At 47.7% G+C, this 20,315-nt stretch overlaps 1 protein-coding gene across 2 annotated transcripts; it reads right to left on the minus strand.

Moving 5' to 3' along the window:
- Positions 1–610: 610 nt before the first annotated feature.
- On the minus strand, positions 611–19,506 carry PLP1 (proteolipid protein 1). Of its 2 annotated transcripts, none has more exons than XM_067471586.1 (7): positions 19,376–19,506; positions 9,343–9,529; positions 7,313–7,574; positions 4,826–4,994; positions 4,361–4,434; positions 3,948–4,013; positions 611–2,377 (listed from the first exon to the last, which is right to left on the minus strand). In XM_067471586.1, the coding sequence occupies exons 1-7, from the start codon at positions 19,377–19,379 to the stop codon at positions 2,306–2,308; spliced, it is 834 nt and encodes a 277-aa protein (XP_067327687.1). In that variant the 5' UTR covers positions 19,380–19,506; the 3' UTR covers positions 611–2,305. The 2 variants fall into 2 exon arrangements, with proteins under 2 accessions (XP_067327687.1, XP_067327688.1); XM_067471587.1 differs by having other exon boundaries at positions 7,418–7,574; positions 19,376–19,505.
- Positions 19,507–20,315: the final 809 nt, after the last annotated feature.

A 20,315-nucleotide genomic window follows, 5' to 3' on the forward strand; every position in this document is an offset into this window, starting at 1 on the left:
TGCTACCCTTCAAAGAAAGTCATGCCGTCTTCCTCCTCATAGCAGGTATTAGTCAAACATCCCATACATGCAATGCAAACAACACCACTGCACTTTCTCTACTGTTCTGTGGGCTGTTGAAAGGGGGGGGGTGCTGTATTTCTCAGAGCTGAAACACATTCATCTGGGGAACCATTTGGAACAGCAAACAGGCAGAGAGGTAAGTGTGAACACTGGTGTGAACACTGGTGGAGTTTGGGGAAAATAGACCTTGACATTTTGGAGTTGTAGTTGCTGGGATTTATCATTCACCTCCACTCAAAGAGCATTCTGAACTCGGTCAATGATGGAATTGAACCAAACTTGGCACACTGAACTCCCATGACCAACAGAAAATACTATGTTTTCTGGTCGTTTTTGGTGACCCTTCTGACACCCCCTCGTGACCCCCCAGGGGTCCTGACCCCTAGTTTGAAAACTTCTGCTCTGAAGGTTTAGGTCATGTCTAAGCCCCCAGTCAACCCAATTCCCCTCCCTTTTCAATGGGGCAGGAGGTGGAAGGGGCCTGAGCTAATCCTGGACACAAACACAGGCAACAAAACACTCTGGGAGGAACGGCAAGAAGAACTGGTTCTCATTCAGAACATTCTAAACTTTTATTTCCTTTAATTTTTATAAAATACACCTTGTAAGGTAAGTCTCTAAAAACACAATCCCTTATGTTTGGTTAAAAAAAAAGTTGAAATTCAAGATCACGAGTGAAGACTTTCAGCTTATTAATTACTTCTTTTCTCCTTGTATTTATTTCCTGGAGAAGGAGGGGAGTTGGGGAGGAAAGGGGTGGGGAGCATAGGTTCTGGTTATGTGTTAACTGAAACTAAAGTGATAGAGAAAGGGATGGAGGGTGTCCCTTGTGGTCCCCAATCTGGACAGGATCCTTGCCTCCCCACTCCCATAGGTCCCAATCTGCTGCCCGCATTCTTGGTCCCTGTGTGCATGGATGGCCTCAGTATTCCTCCCTGATTCACACTGTACCTCTTCAACCTGCCTCCCTCTTTGGAAACCTATGGTTGATGTTGCTCCATAGGATTTTGGTTGTGCCAGTAAATAAACCCTATGCAACCAGCAGGACGAATTTTCTACCAAAAGGGAATTATGGAATGCAAGACGAGGACCCTCTAATTCAAGCACGGGCAAACTATGGCCCTCCAGATGTTTTGGACTTCAACTCCCACAATTCCTAACAGCCTACCGGCTGTTAGGAATTGTGGGAGTTGAAGTCCAAAACAACTAGAGGGCCAAAGTTTGCCCATGCCTGCTCTAGTTCTTGTAATTCCTCCTGCGACTCTCCCATTCTAGACAATTTGTGCAGCGAACGAAGCTCCAAGTCAGTGGGGCAGGCTGGGGACGAGCCCTCATGATGAACATGGCATCAGGAAGAGTAAGACATTACAGTGTTACTGCAAAAGGTATACGCAAAGGGAGAGAAGAGCACCATTGTGAAGGTCCCAACAGAAGAGGGGAAGGCACAAGGCAAGGAGAGCCCCTCAAAAAGGAGGACGCTTTGGCAAAGGAGCCTCTCGTGCTGCAAGCTCAAAAATAGCTGGTTATGGCTGAGCCCTTCCTTTGGGAAGACCAGTTTGTGCCCAACAGGTTAGTAATGGCAGCCTTGGGTACCTGAGAGGAATGTTTTGGCTCTTCCCTGCTCAATGTGTGAAGAAAAGGACAACCTTCCACAACTATGAGACAGAGGTCTCCAAGCTCCTTCCTGCTTTTGGTTGGAGAAGGAGCTCCCGTTGGCCTTAGGTTGGTTGGGGTCAGTGCTCTCTTCCCATCGTGGAAAGATCCTTGCTCCAACCCCCTACCCTCAGCTGACCCAAGCAGTGACCAGCAATGTCCAGTTCTTCTTTCTTCTTGAGCTCATGCCCTTCTCTCTCTGAGCCAGGGACGGCCTCGGCCCATAACAGATGGGGTTTCTCTGGAGAGGAATAAGGAAACAGACCCGCTGTCTTGCTATCTGGGAATCATTTTGGTGCCCTGGGCCGCTGTGAGGCCAAGACAGAGAGAGAGCCAAGGGGTCACGGAGCAACAGTCCATCCGCCCTGGAGAGGTGTGTGTTTGGGGTGCATGGAGTCTCCCTTTGCGTTTGCTCGCTCCGCTCCAAACAACTTCTAGAGGGGAAAAGGGGGGAAATGGGGAGTCAGGCAGCGGCGTTAAAGGAGGAGACTTGGCGCGGAGGAGGAGCAGCCGTCTCGGGTTAAAGCCTGGCAGTTAGAGGAGGGGAGAGCATCTTGCAATGGCGGCGACGGTGCCTCTCCCTCGCTGCTTAGAACTTTGTGCCCCGACCCATCAGCTTCAGGACTGCAAAGTTGTAGGTGGCGGCAATGATGAAAGTGAGCTGGAAGGAGAGAAAACAAGAGATATCACGAGAAACCATGGCATGCACCCTCTGTCTTTGCATGTTAGGGTTACATCAGGCATGGGCAAACTTTGGCCCTCCAGGGGTTTTGGACTTCAACTCCCACAATTCCTAACAGCCAGCCTGGGTTACATGCTGAGGCAATTTGTTGGCTGGTTGCTTTTCAAATGTTGTTCCCTTGGTGCCATCCTCTCAGCCTTTAGTCTGGTGGCTCAAGGAGCTTGAGGTGAGAGAAATGGTCTACGGAAATGGCCCACGCCATTGGACCCCAGTGACCCCTCCCATCTCAGATCTAGCAATAGATGATGAACGAGATGATGAACGTGTCAGAAATATTAAAAATTAACTAGGTATTTTTAATTACAAAAATGTGAGTCAAGCACTGAAAGAGTTAGTAGGCCGAAGCCTGTTAAGAGTCAGTGGGCCCAAGCTAGTGTCGTCCTGAGAGGTGTGAGGTGAACCTCAGTGTGTGAGAAGCTTTGGTGAAAGTGCTCCAGGTTAAAAATTAAAAATTAACTAGGTAGTTTTAATTACAAAAATGTGAGTCAAACACTGAAAGAGTTACTAGGCCGAAGCCTGTTAGAGTCAGTGGGCCCAAGCTAGTGTCATCCTGAGAGGTGTGAGGTAAACCTCAGTGTGTGAGAAGCTTTGGTGAAAGTGCTCCGGGTTAAAAATTAAAAATTAACTAGGTATTATTAATTACAAAAATGTGAGTCAAGCACTGAAAGAGTTAGTAGGCGGAAGCCTGATAGAGTCAGTGGGCCCAAGCTAGTGTCATCCTGAGATGTGTGAGGTAAACCTCAGTGTGTGAGAAGCTTTGGTGAAAGTGCTCCGGGTTAAAAATTAAAAATTAACTAGGTATTATTAATTACAAAAATGTGACTCAAGCACTGAAAGGGTTAATGGATGCAATGACTCAGCAAAAGCTGCAGTTCTATACAAGCAGGTGTGCCTGTAGCTTAGTAGACATCAGTCTGAGGTAAACCTCAGTGGGAGAAAGGTCTCAGTCTCTGAGAAGGCCTCATAGTGTGAGGTAGGTCTTAGTCTGTGAGAGAAGCCTCTGTGTGAGAAAATCTGGTATGAGAAGCTTCAGTTCTACATAAGAACGAAGCCCAGCATGGAAGTCCCAGGTTGAAGGCCTCGTGTGTGAAGCTCCAGTGTGCTGGCTGCTGTGTAAAAGGCTTCTGTGTGAAGCTCCTATGTAAGTTCAGCATGAGAAGAGGCTCTCTGAGAGCAAAGCTGTTTATCTACATGAGAAAGAAGCCCAGCGTGGAAGCAAAGAAGGAAGTATAAAGAACTTCATTTGTCTTGTGGAAACATTGTTATTGTAAATTATGCAACTCTTTTATTTTACTACAAAGAAAAGCCTCCTAAGGAAGAGATAACATTGGTCTGTGTGTTTTTGTTCTTTTTATCACTTTGGGATACTGTTGCTGGGTCATGCTACTACTGATAAATTACTCTGCTGTACGTTTATGAGAAGAGTATTTTGTTAATAAGCCCACTCGCCCAACAGAACGTTGCTATTGCTGCTCAAGGCCAGCCTTACCAGGGCCACCAGAGTGATTGCAGCTCCCACAAAGGCAGCAATAAACAGGTGGAAAGTCATCTGGAACTGCAGAGAAATGACACAAACATTGGTCCTGGGCCTTTGATGGAAGGCAAGGACTGAGAGAGGGAGTCATGGTGGAGGGTTCAGCCCCAGATGGAGCCCAGCATAAGGAGGAGAGCAGCCCTGGAGCCCGCCCTCAAAGTATGGCCTCATCCCACATTTCCCATCTCCTCCATCCTGGCACTGAGTGCACTGTTGCTCCTGTGGCCAAAGTGAGAGCAGGTAATGCTATTACTGGTCCCATCACCACCACCCTCAGTGCCTGTATCTGGGTTGGCCCTGAGGATTGGGCCCAGTTGTTTATTCCTCCTCTGTTTGCATGAAAAGTTCAAGAGAAAATAGGAACTTGCCTCAGATGTCTTGCAGACGGAGAGGAGGCTCTGGCCACAGACTCTTCCTGGGGAGGCATTCCAGGGCAAAACTCCTGTTTTTTGAAAGTGAGAGGGAAGAAAATCCAAACTAAAATGAGGCTGGGCAGAAGGGGGGCACCTTCACAGCAGAGTCCTCCTGCTCCACCCATGTGGCATGGATGTTTTATGGGACGTGAAGGGACAGAAGGGGACCATGCGCTGGATCAAGCCATGTTTGGAAAAACACTGGTCCTTTGCCTGTCTGTGGCCCTTGCCTATTTGCCTTCTGGCCAAATACCAGCATCCACCTGACAGTATACATTTCCCACTGCTTCCAGCCCAGTCCATCCCATCTTTTCCACACTGGAACAGACTGCTTCATGGTTCATGTTTAGGTCCATCTCCAGGACTTTGGCCCTAAAGAAAGGCTCAGAGTCTAGGAGGTTCCAACGGTGCCCCACTCACCGTACATCCTGGCATCAGTGCAGAGGTTGCCAATGCCGGCAGCAGTCTTGCTGGGGTTGGCGATGGAGTTGCACGTCGTCCAGGTGTTGAAGTAGATGTAGACAGGCACCGCGGAGCAGGACAGCACCAGGAGCCAGAGGACGGCCAAGGCGTAGGTAATGCCCACAAACTGAAACGAGGGAGATGGGGCAGAGCCGTGAATGGGCTGGCGGGCACCTTCTGCCACGGGAGCATGAGACTGGAGACCTATCTGCAGGCCGAAGGGATGTCGGAAAGCCCCATCCCATTGCGGAGAGGCAACGAGGCACTTCTGGCCAATTGTCATATTGAAAGGCTAAGCAGAGATGCCACAGAGAGCACCAACTCATAAAGGCAGCCCAAGGCCTTTTGCTAAATTCATCAATGGAGGAGTTCTGGAAGTGTATGTCTTCCTGGGATCACACACCTGAAGTGGTTGACAAATCCACCCAGGATTCAGAGTGCAAAGTTTGTGCCCAGGTCAGTTGCTGGGGCTTTGAGCCACCAGCACAGAGAGGATGCCCACGAGGACATCCATCTGGTGCTAAAGATGAGTCTGAGGAGCACATTTGGATTGTGCGGGCTGTGGTTTTTGAATGGGCCAGATGGTCAAAGAGAGGCACCTTCTGTTAATGGAGATCTGCAAGATACATGGCTGTTTCTAGCCCCACTCCCTCATACAACTGGGCATTTGCTCATAGCCCTCATGGAGCATGCCTCGGATGCCTCCAAAGTGTGGATAGTGGCCCAGGTTGTGTGTGTGACTTAGAGGACATGGATGGGAGCCTGACGTGGAGCACCCGACCCAAGCGGTGCACAAATGATTGGATCCTGAAAGAAAATGGCATGCTGCTTGGCCCTGCCTTGGTTTCTGGGAGAAGGGTTGGATTCTGATTTAAATGGGCATTTCTGAGACCAATCTCTGCTGAAGGGATTGGCCCAGTGTTCTCTATTGCTGAAAATCCAAGGAGGGGAGTGCGAGATTTAGTCTTGACCACACAAAAAACCAAACAAACCAACCAACCAAACAAACAAAAACTCCAAAGCAACCCAAACCCTCCTGCTCTGCTCTCTCTTTGGCTGAGGAGGAACTTGGATATTTCCTTCTCACAGTCCATATGTGGAACACACCATTGAAAACTGGCTAGATTATTTCTGGTGAGGAAATAATGTAGGACACTCCTGTCCTCTCCAGCTGAGGGAATGTAACTGAAGCATCCAGGCATTTTACATCAGCAGCACAAGGGCTTTCGGGACAAAGGGGACATGCTCAGAAATGCCCATTTGAGTCACAGGCAAAGTCCGTTTTTCTAACAGCACAGTTCACTGCTCGGGGACTGTCCCAACTTGTTCTATGGATCTGGTTGGGGCAAACCGGCTTCAGGTTCTCCTGCCTTTGCAGAGGAAGCCCACAAAGCCACACAAGTCAGTTATATGGAGGTGGGGGCTTGCCTGTCATTTAAACACCTCCACAGGTCACATAGGTAGTCCAAATTGAGGTGTCAGATGCTTACGTTTGGTTTGCAACTGCTTCTCTTTTGCCACATCTACTTTGGCTCTAAAAAGGTGAATATATTTCCCTGGAGGAAACTGGGCTCATCCTGGTCAGTAAGGGTGGATAGCTGCTGCCTGGCTCTGCTCTGGCTCCAGGGACATATTTGGATACAGCCCCTCATTTCTTTGGACAAAGGTGGCCATTACTAAGTGTTGGGTTTCATCCCTGGGCGGTACAAGTCTCTTGTGTTATCAAGTCTCCAATCCTCAATGAGTAGCTAGACTAGAGATAGGATTAGGCTAAGGGATTCCTTCCCCACATTCCTATGCATGGTTCCCAAAGGCGTTTGTCTTTCCTCCTCCTGTTAGCCACTGCCTGCTCCATCTTGAAGATGTAGGAATGGAATCTCTGTGAGAGACCTTCCTCTTTTAAGTCTTATTGCCCTGGGTGAACCATGTGATCTCAACCATTGTATCTTCTATCTTTTCTTCCTACCAGTGGGGACGCATTTTGCCTCCCTCTTTAGGCAAAAGGTAGCTGCATGGATTTTTTGACAACTGAGGGTTATTTTTTTAGCCTAATAGCTCTGATTCCCCAAGACAAAGTAAGCAAGGGGACATCAAAACAGGGGTTGGCACAATTGGGGGTGGGGGTGGAAAAGCAGAGGAGTGAATGAAACAGTAAAGACAAGGGGCATGGGCTCTAATGGAATGGGAATAAGGGATACACCTGGTCTAAACAGAGGGAGGGAGGGAGGGAGGAAGGAAAAGGCAAGGGATTGGAGCAGCGGCGCAAGGGAGGGGTAGCCTCTACAGTGTCATTTTCTTTCAGGGAGGCCCTCCCTTCGGTGGGCTGCTCTGCGAGGCTGCTCTGGACAGGGCTGCAGTCTCATGCCCCTCGTGGTGCCAAGGGTTGTGATGGTGTTGGGTAGCTGGAAAGGAACAAGGGGGATAGGGGCAGGCAGATGAGATCACCTTGTCAGGATGTCCTAGCCACTTTCCCAGACACTGACAGAGCAGCTCCATAGAGTGAGCTTGCCGGTGTCCTCTGGAACCCCTCCCCTTCTGGCCCCCTGTTACCGTAGCGCTCAGGCCCTTGCCACAGATGGTGGTCTTGTAGTCGCCAAAGATCTGCCTGACAGCGCCCGTGGTGTAAAAGCCTTCGGCCAGCAGGAGGGCTCCAAAGAGGAAGAAGAAGCCGGCGACACCGTAAATGGCGTACTGGAAGTCATGGATCCTGCAGAGGGGCAAGAAAAGGGAGATAAGGGAGAGAAGGGCGCTAGGTTGTCACCTTCCCTAGTTAGGCTTCCGACAAGCAGCAAACCACGTGCAAGAGCTTCTCAGACAAATTCCTGGCAGGCAGCAAAAGGGGGATCAAACCCTGCTTCTTTAGCCTCAAGTCATGCCACAGTAGTGGGATTTTAGATAGGCTGAGAGGTCAGGCCAATCTATCCCTGCCTTCTGATGTTTGTGTTGGGTTTCATTCCTGGACTCTACAAGTCTCTTGTGTCATCAAGTTTCCAGACCTCAATGTATAGCTAGGCTAGAGATAGGATTAGGCTGAGGGATCCCTCCACCCCACATTCCTATGCATGTTTTCCCCCCAAAAAACTTTGTCTTTACTCTGCCTCCTCCCCTTTGATAATGTCGAAATGGAATTCTGTGATGGAATTTCCTTTTGAAAGGTATTTATATTGTCCTGGGGTTGACCATGTTGTCTCCACCATTTTCCAGCCTCTTCTACTTTTCTTTCTATGTACGAGGATGCACATTTTGCCTTTCTCTAGGCAAAATGTAGCTGCATGGACTTTTTATTCCTTTATCTCTCTAGAAGATGAGATTTAGTAAGCTAGTTCTTCCCAAATGCGGCATAATTATGCAAAATCATGGAACGACTTGACAATGCAATTGAATAATGACTTGACAAGTAGACAGTCACAACAATGTTTTTATGGCTTCGTATGGTTTTTATATTCTTATATTTTATGCTAAATGTTTTTAATAGTATTTTATGATTGTTTTATTTGGGTTGTTGTAGGTTTTTTTCGGGCTATATGACCATGTTCTAGAGGCATTCTCCCTTGACATTTCGCCTGCATCTATGGCAAGCATCCTCAGAGGTACCTACCTCTGAGGATGCTTGCCATAGATGCAGGCGAAACATCAGGAGAGAATGCCTCTAGAACATGGCCATATAGCCCAAAATAACCTACAACAACCCAGTGATTCTGGCCATGAAAGCCTTCGACAATACTTTGTTTTATTTGTTTATAATTATTGAGGCATCAAATTGTTGCCAATTGTGAACCACCCTGAGTTGCCTTTGGGCTGAGAAAGGCAGTATATAAATGCAGTAAATAATTAATTAATAAATAAATACTTAATTCCAAGACCTTTTCTATCAAGAATGTTTTTTCTTTTACTTTAATGAATTATTTTGAACTTAAAGTTGGGACTCCTGTGCTACTTAAGAGTAGAAGCTTATCCTAGCTCATCTCACATAAGTTTCTGCTGGTTATGAAGTTTACTTCTGGTACTCTGCGATATTTATGGTGGAATCACCCCAACTGAGGGTTATTTTTGAGCCTAACAGCTCAGATTCCCCAATAGCGTCAAGTCACGCCACAGCAGAGGGATTTTAGATGGCCCAAGAGATCAGGCCAATCTATCCCAGCCTTCCGATGTTTGGCTCATCCTGCTTGAATCAAGGAGGACCTTCTCCAAAGCAGAGTCACCAACCCCATTCTGACTTGGTAGGAAACCTGACCAAAACAGAAGGGTTCCCCTTGCTCTGACACCTTAGGCTCTAAACCCTCCCTCAAGCTTGGCAGGGAGGGTTGCCGAGTCCTTGTGACATGTGTTGAGCATATTGTGCACTCTGAGGAACCCAACCCCATCCCAACCGTGCAACATACACAATAGGGTTCCAGTGCTTTCTGCACGTGATTGAGCCAGTCATCTCAAGGACTGGCCCCTGACTGTGGAAGGAGTAGGGGAATACTCACACATCCACCAGGTACTCATAGTCCTGGTAGTTTTTGGAGAAGTAGGTCTCGATCAGATGCTCTGTGCCTGTGAGTGCTTCATGTCCACAGCCGCAAAAGAGGGCCACTCCCAGGAAACACAAGCCAGTGGCTACCAGAGAGGCAACGGGGGCCCCAACAAGGCACCTGGCGCAGCAGTCTAGCAAACCTGCACAGAGCAGAGAGGGAAGGAGAAAGAGACAGAGAAGGAAACTGAGAACTGATCCACAAGGGAAAACCTATGCTTCCAAAGGTGTGGACGAATAGAAATGACAGGAAATGGAAAGATCCAGAAACAGTGGAGTGAGATAAAACTACACCTGATTGGAGAGGAAGGGAAAGAAAACATTACAGGGCTGTAACCTGCAGTGCCCTCAATATGACCCAGTGTTTCTGAAGATAGAATCCAGCTGTTCAAAGGAGGCATCTGCTCAGTTCCTGCAGAATGAACTCTCAGGAGATGCATTTATCCACTTCCTCACTTACCTGCATCCTTTTCCATCCATCACAGTGCTCCAACCAGATAACTCACACAATAAAACAGCAGTAAAGTACCAAGTCAAAGGAGGGTCACCAAAGGGGCAGCATTAGCTGGACCTGCTTTGGCAAGGAGGGGATTCTGGGAAGAGCCACTAAGGAAGCCACAAGATGGCCAGTCCCAGGGGAGCAAAGGGAAGGAGAGTTTAAGAGAAGCAGCAGTGGCACCTTGCCCTCACAACCTGGGTCCTGTATTGTGTGATTGCTTGCTGTTTATGGGTACGACATTGCCCATAAGCCTGGTTCTGGGGTTCAGGTGTGTTGGGTTTCATCCCTGGACTGTACGTCTCTTGTGTAATCAAGTCTCCAGTTCTCAATGAGTAGCTAGACTAGAGATAGGATTAGCTGAGGGATTCCTCCCCCACCACATCCCTATGCATGTTTCCCAAAAGGGCTTTGTCTTTCCTCCTCCTGCTAGCCACTGCCTCCTCTCCCTTTTGAATATGTAGGAATGGAATCTCTGTGAGGAAACTTCCTCTTTTAAGTTTTATTGCCCTGCATTGACCATATCTCTTCTATCTTTTCTTCCTTCCAGTGAGGACGCATTTTGCCTCCCTCTTTAGGCAAAATGTGGCTGCTTGGATTTCTTTTTCACTTTTTCCCTTTCTTTAGAGCAGTGTTTCTCAACCTGGGGGTTGGGACCCCTGGGGGGGGGGGTGTCACAAGGGCATGTTAGAAGGGTCATCAAAGACCATGAGAAAACACAGTATTTTCTTTTGGTCATGGGGGTTCTGTGTGGGAAATCTGGCCCAATTCTATTGTTGGTGGGGTTCAGAATTCTCTTTGATTGTAAGCAAACTACTGTATAAATCCCAGCAATTACAACACCCAAGTGTCAAGGTCTATTTTTCCCAAGCCGCTACCAGTGTTCACATTTGGGCATGTTGAATATTCTTGCCAAGTTTGGACCAGATCCATCACTGTTTGAGTCCATAGTGCTTTTGGATGTAGGTAAACTACAACTCCAAAACGCAAGGTCGATGCCCACCAAACCCTTTTTGTATTCTCTGTTGTGTGCCAAATTTGATTCCATTCAATCGTTGGTGAGAATGATCTTTGATCGTAGGTGAACTATAAATCCCAGCAACTATAATTCCCAAATGACAAGCTCAACACCCCCCCCCCCCTCAACCCCACCAGTATTCAAATTTGGGCATATCAGGTATTTGTGGAAAATTTGGTCCAGTGAATGAAAATACATCCTGCATATCAGATATTTACATTATGATTCATAACAGTAGTAACATGACTGTTACGAAGTAGCAACAAAAATAATTTTATGGTTGGGGGTCACCACAACATGAGGAACTGTATTAAGGGATCGCAGCATTGGGAAGGTTGAGAAACACTGCTTTAGAGGATGAGATTTATTAGGCTAGTTAGCTCCAAGACCTTTTCTATCTAGAATGTATTTCTTTTACTTCAATAAATATTTTTGAACTTAAAGTTCTGACTCTACAAGAATAGAAGCTTATCCCAGTTTCACCAAACGGCGTCTAAGTTTGTGCTGGTTATGAAGTTTACTTCTGGTACTTTGCTAGATTTATGGTGGAATCACCCCAACTGAGAGATATTTTTGAGCCTAACAGCTCAGATTCCCCAATAAGGTGGTTCTCCCCATCTTTGGCCCTTTGCCGACCCGCCTCCTCCTGGAGTGTTTTTCTCACTCCCAGAGAATGAGCCCATCTGAAAAAGGAGGGGGTCAGGGGTCAAGGCGGCAGCCTGTGCTGATCTCTCGTTGGCACCATGGAGGACAAGAGGGGGTTTGTTCTGGGAGGATAAGCTCATTGCTCTCCTATCTGCCGGGGAGGGCCGAGCTGCCCAGAGACAAGAGGGGACAGGCTCCAAACAATGGATGGACTCTTTGCGTCTTCACTCATGGAGGGGGGCACCCCTCTCCTCTCCGCCTCTCAAGCAGGGCACAAGTCACCACTACAGGCTTGAGGCTGGGTTTGTTTCCCCTCCAAGACTGTGGCATCTGAGAGGGTTAGGGGGTGGGCCCAAGGTGGGGACCACTGGCTTGTGCTTGGCTCCTTGGCCACCGCTGTCCTGGGCTGGGAGCCAAGGCAGCCTCAGCTGACCTCATGCGATGCCCATGTGCCCACCGCCAACAATGTAAATACAAGAAGGAGTCACTCTATGAGTTGTTGTAGGTTTTTTCGGGCTATATGGCCATGTTCTAGAGGCATTTCTCCTGACTATGGCAAGAATCCTCAGAGGTAGTGAGGTCTGTTGGAACTAGTTGGAACTGTTGGAACAGACCTCACTACCTCTGAGGATGCTTGCCATAGATGCAGGTGAAACATCACGAGAAATGCCTCCAGAACATGGCCATATAGCCCGAAAAAACCTACAACAACCCAGTAATTCCGGCCATGAAAGCCTTCGACAATACATAGTCACTCTATGAGCTGATCCCATTGTAAGAGATGTCTCCACTGTGGCCCACTTTTGCACGGGAAGCATCATGGGACACTTACTCTGTCCCTTCATCTGTTGACTCCTCTGCCTTCCCTTGTTTGCCTGCTGGACTCTGCTTGCCCCTCTCCCTTTGTGTCTTGCCTTCTTCACCCGGGGTTCTTACAAGCATTACATAAAACACAGTCCTGAAATGCAGACCGTTTACACCCCACAGTATTCACATATGCAAACCCTATTGAGAAATGTTTGGTGCAGCAAATTTTTGTTTGGGGCTCTCTGGAAAGGCAGAGAGGCCCCCGAGATCCATATGCCCATTGGGGTCCTAAAAGCATTAGACCCCACTCCAACCTCTCCACCAATAACTCTCTCTGCTTCAGAGGAGGATCTGTGATCAGTTCCTGGCCAGCTCCACTTTGCATTCACACACGGGAGCCTCCTTGGGCCGGGGGCTTCCACTTGAACGCTGATTTTGCTGGGCAGGATTTACACTTCCTGGTGAAGAGGATGAAATGTTAGAATTGTGAATTTAAGAATAAAGTTTTAAGAAAGTGAAAAGGAAGATTGAGACAAAAGGAAGGGGAGAATAAGAAGATTTGAAAAGAGGATCTAAGTTCAATGAGTTGTTGTAAGTTTTTTCGGGCTATACGGCCATGGTCTAGAGGCATTCTCACCTGACGTTTCGCCTGCATCTATGGCAAGCATCCTCAGAGGTAGTGAGGTCTGTTGGAACTAGGAAAAAGGGTTTATATATCTGTGGAATGACCAGGGTGAGACAAAGAACTCTTGTCTGCTGGAGCTAGGTGTGAATGTTTCAACTGATCACCTTGATTAGCATATAATGGCCTGACAGTGCCTGGAGCAAACTTTTGTTGAGAGGTACTGTCAGGCCATTATATGCTAATCAAGGTGATCAGTTGAAACATTCACACCTAGCTCCAGCAGACAAGAGTCCTTTCTCTCACCCTGGTCATTCCACAGATATATAAACCCTTTTTTCTAGTTCCAACAGACCTCACTACCTCTGAGGATGCTTGCCATAGATGCAGGTGAAATGTCAGGAGAGAATGCCACTAGACCATGGCCATATAGCCCGAAAAAACCTACAACAACCCAGTGATTCCGGCCATGAAAGCCTTCGACAATACATAGATCTAAGTTCACTCTGCCAGTCTCTGCTAGACAAAACAGAGCTCAGTAGGAGTCTTAGATAGGCAACTGAGAGAGAGGTAAAAGTTTTGACCTGAAGAGAAGGGAGGGGAAGCGCAGGAGAGGAAGAGAGAGGGAGATATGGATAAGAGGTGCCCATAAGATGTGTGAATGGGGAAAAGGCTTTGCAAGCACATGTTTTTGAGTCCTCTCAGGGAGGTAGGGCAGGATACAAATATATTATTATTATTATTATTATTATTATTATTATTATTATTATTATTGGAGGCCCTGGTGGCATAGTGGGTTAAACCCCTGAGCTGCTTAACTTGTTGACTGAAAGATCAGTAGTTCAAATCTGGGGAATAGGGTGAGCTCCCACTGTTAGCCCTAGCTTCTGCCAATCTAGCAGTTTGAAAGGCAAATGTGGGTAGAGCAATAGGTACCGCTCCGGCGATAAGGTAACAGCGATCCATGAAGTCATGCCAGCCAATAGGTAGATCAATAGGTACCGCTTCGGCAGGAAGGTAATGGTGCTCCATACAGTCATGCTGGCCACATGACCTTGGAGGTGTCTATGGACAATGCCAGTTCTTTGGCTTAGAAATAGAGATGAGCACCACCCCCCAGAATCGGACACGACTACATTTGATATAAAGGGGAAAACCTTTACCTTTTACCTATTATTATTATTATTATTATCATCATTATTATTATTATTTTGTTTTGGACTATAAAAGTACCAAGCTGCGACTCAGATCTGGTGGCACATTTTTTTTCCTTTGCTGTTCACCCTCAGTTTTACTCTGGCCAGTAATAAAGCTGTAGTTTAGATCTCCTGTATCTAGTATCTAATTGGGAGGAAGACACTAGGGACTCCCTAAGCCTCAACACTGGGGTGACAAAATGTGTGTGGGGAGGGATGCTCTAGATGGGTCAGTCAGGTGCCTATCCCTTTAGCCAAGTTGCTGCCATCCTGTTGCACACCAAAGGACACACTCAGAACGCTGCACCCAGCAGCAAGAGGAGGAAGGGGGGGTCTAGGAGGCAGAGGGGGTGGTGGTGGAGATGGGGGGGGGGAGGAGAAGAGAGATTTGTTGGCACAGATCAAAGAAAGAGCCCCTTGTTTGCACACAATCCCAGGCCTTGTGCTCCCAGGCTAAACAATAGGCACAAGCAGCAGGGGGAGGGGGAGTCATCCCCCCCCCCCCCCGCCGCCTCCTCTCCCTGGCCACCTCCCACCAACAAACAGCTCCCCCCTTGAGCAGAATCTGGTGGGGCTGGATCTTTGAAAGCCTGAAAGACAGCCCCTCTTATTTATCCTACACTATGTTGGACTGCAGCTGTAAACACACAGATAGGCCCTTTCTACACTTCCATATACAATCCAGTTGAGTTATATGGCAATTTTTGTGTGCGTCAGGAGCGACTTGAGTAACTGCAAGTCGCTTCTAGTGTGAGAGAATTGGCAATCTGCAAGGATGTTGCCCAGGGGATGCCTGGATGTTTTACCATCCTGTGGGAGGCTTCTCTCATATCCCCACATGGGAAGCTGGAGCTGACAGGTGGGAGCTCACCCCGCTCCATGGATTCAAACCACCATTTTTTTTGGTTAGCAGTCCTGCCAGCACAAGATTTTAACCCATTGCACCATCAGGGGCTCCATATGGCAGTGTAGACTCATATAATCTGGTTCAAAGCAGATAATGTGGATTACCTGCTGTGATAATCTGGATTATATGACAATGTGGAAGGGACCACAGACACATTGGAACAAGTGGACGAAGATAGTAAACTTCAAAAGCAAAAAGTAGCCTATGCAAAGACCAGAAATCTAAACAAGGGAGATGTTATGTTCAAAACAGGAACTACAACAAATACAATACCTTTTAAAACAACAACAACAACAACAAGGTACCCATGCAGCCATGCCGTCAACACAACCAGGAGGTGTCTATGGACACCAGGCTCCTTGGCTCGGAAATGGAACAAGAGCACCTCCCCATGGCCAGAGTTGAGCACTACCTCCAGAAGCTGGAGATGAAAGGGGAAGCCTTTACCTTTGTTCTATGTATTTGTGTGTCATTATTATTCCACTGTATTCGAGGCATTGAATGCTTGCCTATCTGTGTATATTGAAATCTGCTCTGAGTCCCCTCGAGGAGATAGAGCGGAATATAAATAAAGTGTTGCATTGTTGTTGTTGATGACATGGTGCCATGCAACAGAGGGCTCTTCCACACAGCCATATAACTCATAATATCAATAGGTATTGATATTATGGAGATTTTTTGTCGTGTCAGGAGTGACTCCTGGTGTGAGAGAATTGGCCGTCTGCAAGGACGTTGCCCAGGGGACACCCGGATGATTTGATGTTTTTATCATCCTTGTGGGAGGCTTTTCTCATGTCCCCGCATGAGGAGCTGGAGCTGATAGAGGGAGCTCACCACCTCTCCCCGGATTCGAACCTGCGACTTGTCGGTCTTCAGTCCTGCCGGCACAGGGGTTTAACCCACTGTGCCACCGGGGGCTCATTAGCTACTTGGAACTGGATTATCTAAGTCCACACTGCTATATAATTCAGTTCAATATGAATTTCATAGGAGCCCCTGGTAGTACAGTGGGTTAAACTGCTGAGCTGCTGAACTTGCTGACCAAAAGGTCACAGGTTCGAAACCGGGGAGCGGGGTGAGCTCCTACTGTTAGCCCCAGCTTCTGCCAACCTAGCAGTTCGAAAACATGCAAATGTGAATAGATCAATAGGTACCACTCTGGTGGGAAGGTAACAGTGCTCCATGCAGTCATGCCGGCCACATGACCCTGGAGGTGTCTACGGACAACACTGGCTCCTAGAAATGGAGATGAGCACCAACCCCCGGAGTTGGACACGACTGGACTTAACGTCAAGGGAAAACATTTACCCAGCTGCATGGAGGGGGCCAGAGTTTGCTGCCGAGCTGGTCACTCTCCCATCTATTTGCATATGCACAGGGAGATAGTCTGAAGACTATGCTGGAACCGTAAAGCCAGGAAAACCGCTTTCTTACAAAGCAGAGGGACCTGCCAGCTGGGATTCCACATGTGCTCCCACCTGTGTGCCAGGCAGGATCCCCTATGCCACCCAATGCCACCCTCCCTACCTTCTACCCACCAGCAACCCCTCCAGCCCACTGAGCCTCCTCTCTTCCCGATGATGCTCCTGCCTCTGGTTGCCAAGGAAACAGGAGTTGTTCCTGGGCTCTGGACCTCTCTTCCGCTGCTGAGGAGGGGTCTTTGCAAGAGGCTCCTACATCTTTGCACTGGTTCCAGGAGAGATGGAATTAAGTAGCAGAAGCACCCCTTCTTTTGCCCCACAGAGCTGCTATCATTTCAGTGTGGGCTGCTCATTGCCAGGTTCACATGTCCCAGAAAGAAATCCACAGTCTTAGAATCATAGAATCCTAGAGTTGGAAGAGACCTCATGGAAGATCCAGACCAACCCCATTCTGCCAAGAAGCAGGACATTTTCATTCAAAGCATCCCCGACAGATGGCCATCCAGCCTCTGTTTAAAAGCTTCCAAAGAAGGAGCCTCCACTACACTCTGGGGCAGAGAGTTCCACTGCTCAACAGCTCTGTGTTCTGCTACTCTGGAAACTAGGACTCAGAGCCATGGGTTCAAATTACAAGAGAGAAGATTTCATCTGAACATTAGGAAGAACTTCCTGATTGTGAGAGCTGTTCAGCAGAGTCTGGTGGAAGATCCTTCCTTGGAAACTTTTAAACAGAGATGGGATGGCCATCTGTTGGAGCTGCTTTGATTGTGCAGTTCCATTCTGGATTGAACTAGATGGCCCATGTGGTCTCTTCCAATTCTATGACATTTGGACTAGTTGGCCCATGTGGTCTCTGGGCACAACAACTGAAGAGAGATATTGACAAGCTGGAATGTGTCCAGAGAAGGGTGACTAAAATGATCAAGGGTCTGGAGAACAAGCCCTATGAGGAGCAGCTTAAAGAGCTGGGCATATTTAGCCTGAAGAAGTTCTGGATTGGACTAGAGGACCCATGTGGTCTCTTGTGGTAATTTATTGTTTGGGCTTGGCATAATGTAAGCCGCCCCAAGTCCACGTTGGGGGATATGGTGGCGGGGTATAAAGATTATTATTATTATTATTATTATTATTATTATTATTATTTTGCAATTCTGTGGTTCTATGAAATCCAGCCTCTGTTTAAAAGCCTCCAAAGAAGGAGCCTCCACCACACTCTGGGGCAGAGAGTTCCACGGCTGAACAGCTCTCACAGTCAGGAAGTTCTTCCTAATGTCCAGAAGCCTTCCCTGATGTATTGTTGATATTTGAATGAAGGATGTGTTTGGATGGGTGGGCCGTGCATGCCTAGCGCATGAGAAGATCGGCATTCCTCTCCCTTTTCTTGCTCTTTCTTGGCTCTTAAGCAAAACATAGAAGAGAGGGAAATAATAATGCAAACAGGGCTAAACCCACACGTTTGGCTTGTGTCTATTTTCCTTCTGCCCAACCACAGTTCTTTGACTGCTATGGATTACAGCTATTCAATCCTGGGGTTTGTAGAGGATAGAGTAGGCATGGGCAAACTTGGGGCCTTGGAATTCAGAAGGTATTTCATCTATATAAATAAAAATGTAAAGTTCGTTTGTGGGATTAACAGAACTCAAAAACCACTGGATGAATTGACACCAAATTTGGACACAAGACACCTATTAACCCAAGTAGTGACCATCACTCAAAAATCTGATTTTGTCATTTTGTAGTTGCTGGGATTTATAGTTTACTTACAATCAAAGAGCATTCTGAACTCCACCAGTGATGGAATTGAACCAAACGTGGTACACAGGACTCCTGTGACCAACAGAATACACTAGAAGGGTTTGGTGGGCAGTGTCCTTTGGTTTTGGAATTGTAGTTCACCTACATCCAGAGATCACTGTGAACTCAAACAATGATGGATCTGGACCAAACGCTACAAGAATACTCAATATGCCCAAATGTGAACACTGGTGGAGTTTGGGGAAAATAGAATCTTCACATTTGGGAGTTGTAGTTGCTGGGACTTATAGTTCACCTACAATCAGAGAGCATTCTGAACCCCACCAATGATAGAATTGGTCCAAACTTCCCACACAGAACCCCCAATACCAAAAAAAAAAAAATACTGTGTTTCCTGGTGGTGATGCCCGTGGGAGTTGTAGTTGCTGGGACTTATAGTTCACCTACAATCACAGAGCATTCTGAACCCCAGCAACGATAGAATTGGGCACACAGAATCCCCATGTGGGCCACAGCAACACGTGGCAGGGGACGGCTAGTAGAATAATTGAATCCGAGAATTGGAAGAGACCTCATGGGCCATCCAGTCCAACCCCATTCTGCCAAGTAACTGGGAAATCGCATTCAAAGCATCCCAGACAGATGACCATCCAGCCTCTGTTTAAAACGTTTCAAAGAAGGAGCCTCCACCACACTCCACGGCAGAGAGTTCCACTGCTGAATGGCTCTCACAGTCAGGAAGTTTTTCCTAATGTTCAAATGCATTGAATGTTTGCCTTTTATGTTTGGAATCTGCCCTGAGTCCCTTTAGGGAGATAGAGCAGAATATAAATAATAATAATAATAATAATAATAATAATAATAATAATAAGGTAATTGACAGAAGCAGCCATAAACCTCTAGAGCAGGCTTGAGCCAACTTGGGCCCTCCAGGTATTTTGGATTCCAACTCCCATCATTCCCAACAGCCTCGGTCCCCTTCCTTTTCCCCCTCAGCCGCTTAAACTGAAGTTTGCCCATGCCTGCAAGCAGCTTCTGTTCTGAGAGGCTCAATCTTCCAAAAGCTCTGGCTGTCAGCCCTCCTTTCAGGGTGGGGGGCGTTGCAGGGGTCGGAAAACTCACCCATCTCTTCTGGGGCGTGAATCCCTTGCCGCCTTCCTCTCCTCAGAAAGTCCTGCCTGTCAATCTGCCTGGCTGCTGTGCTGACTGCCTGGGCTCCGCAGTCCCACGGCCAAGAAAAGGGCCCTGGGGTGGCAGCCAAGCCCCTTAAAGGGACCGCCCCCAGCGCCCTCGCCACGCCCCCAAACACGCCCCCTCCCCAATTGCGGGAACGCGAAGATGCGCGCGCATCAGAGCAAGTGGGCTCTCGTTAAGTTTGTCCTCCCTCTCTCTCGCCCCTTCCACACAGCTGTATAAAATCCACACTGAACTGGATTATATGGCAATGTAGACTCATAGAATCAGAGTTGGAAGAGACCTCATGGGCCATCCAGTCCAACCCCCTGCCAAGAAGCAGGAATATTGCATTCAAATCACCCCTGACAGATGGCCATCCAGCCTCTGTTTAGAAGCTTCCAAAAAAGGAGCCTCCACCACACTCCGGGGCAGAGAGTTCCACTGCTGAACGGCTCTCACAGCCAGGAAGTTCTTCCTCATGTTCAGATGGAATCTCCTCTCTTGTAGTTTGAAGCCATTGTTCCATTGTGTCCTAGTCTCCAAGGAAGCAGAAAACAAGCTTGCTCCCTCCTCCCTGTGGCTTCCTCTCACATATTTATACATGGCTATCATATCTCTTCTCAGCCTTCTCTTCTTCAGGCTAAACATGCCCAGCTCCTTAAGCCGCTCCTCATAGGGCTTGTTCTCCAGACCCTTGATCATTTTAGTCGCCCTCCTCTGGACACATTCCAGCTTGTCAATATCTCTCTTGAGTTGTGGTGCCCAGAATTGGACACAATATTCCAGGTGTGGTCTAACCAAGGCGGAATAAAGGGGTAGCATTACTTCCCTGGACCTAGACACTATGCTCCTATTGATGCAGGCCAAAATCCCAACTCATATAACT

The sequence above is a fragment of the Anolis sagrei genome, chromosome 10, assembly GCF_037176765.1.
Source record: "Anolis sagrei isolate rAnoSag1 chromosome 10, rAnoSag1.mat, whole genome shotgun sequence".
Taxonomy (NCBI): domain Eukaryota; kingdom Metazoa; phylum Chordata; class Lepidosauria; order Squamata; family Dactyloidae; genus Anolis; species Anolis sagrei.

Coding starts and splice junctions, on each gene's coding strand:
- PLP1 (XM_067471586.1), bottom strand. Junction 7,575..9,342: donor TATGAGTACCTGGTGGATGT/GTGAGTATTCCC, acceptor GCCCCTCTGCAG/GATCCATGACTTCCAGTACG. Junction 4,014..4,360: donor CCGTCTGCAAGACATCTGAG/GCAAGTTCCTAT, acceptor ATTTCTCTGCAG/TTCCAGATGACTTTCCACCT.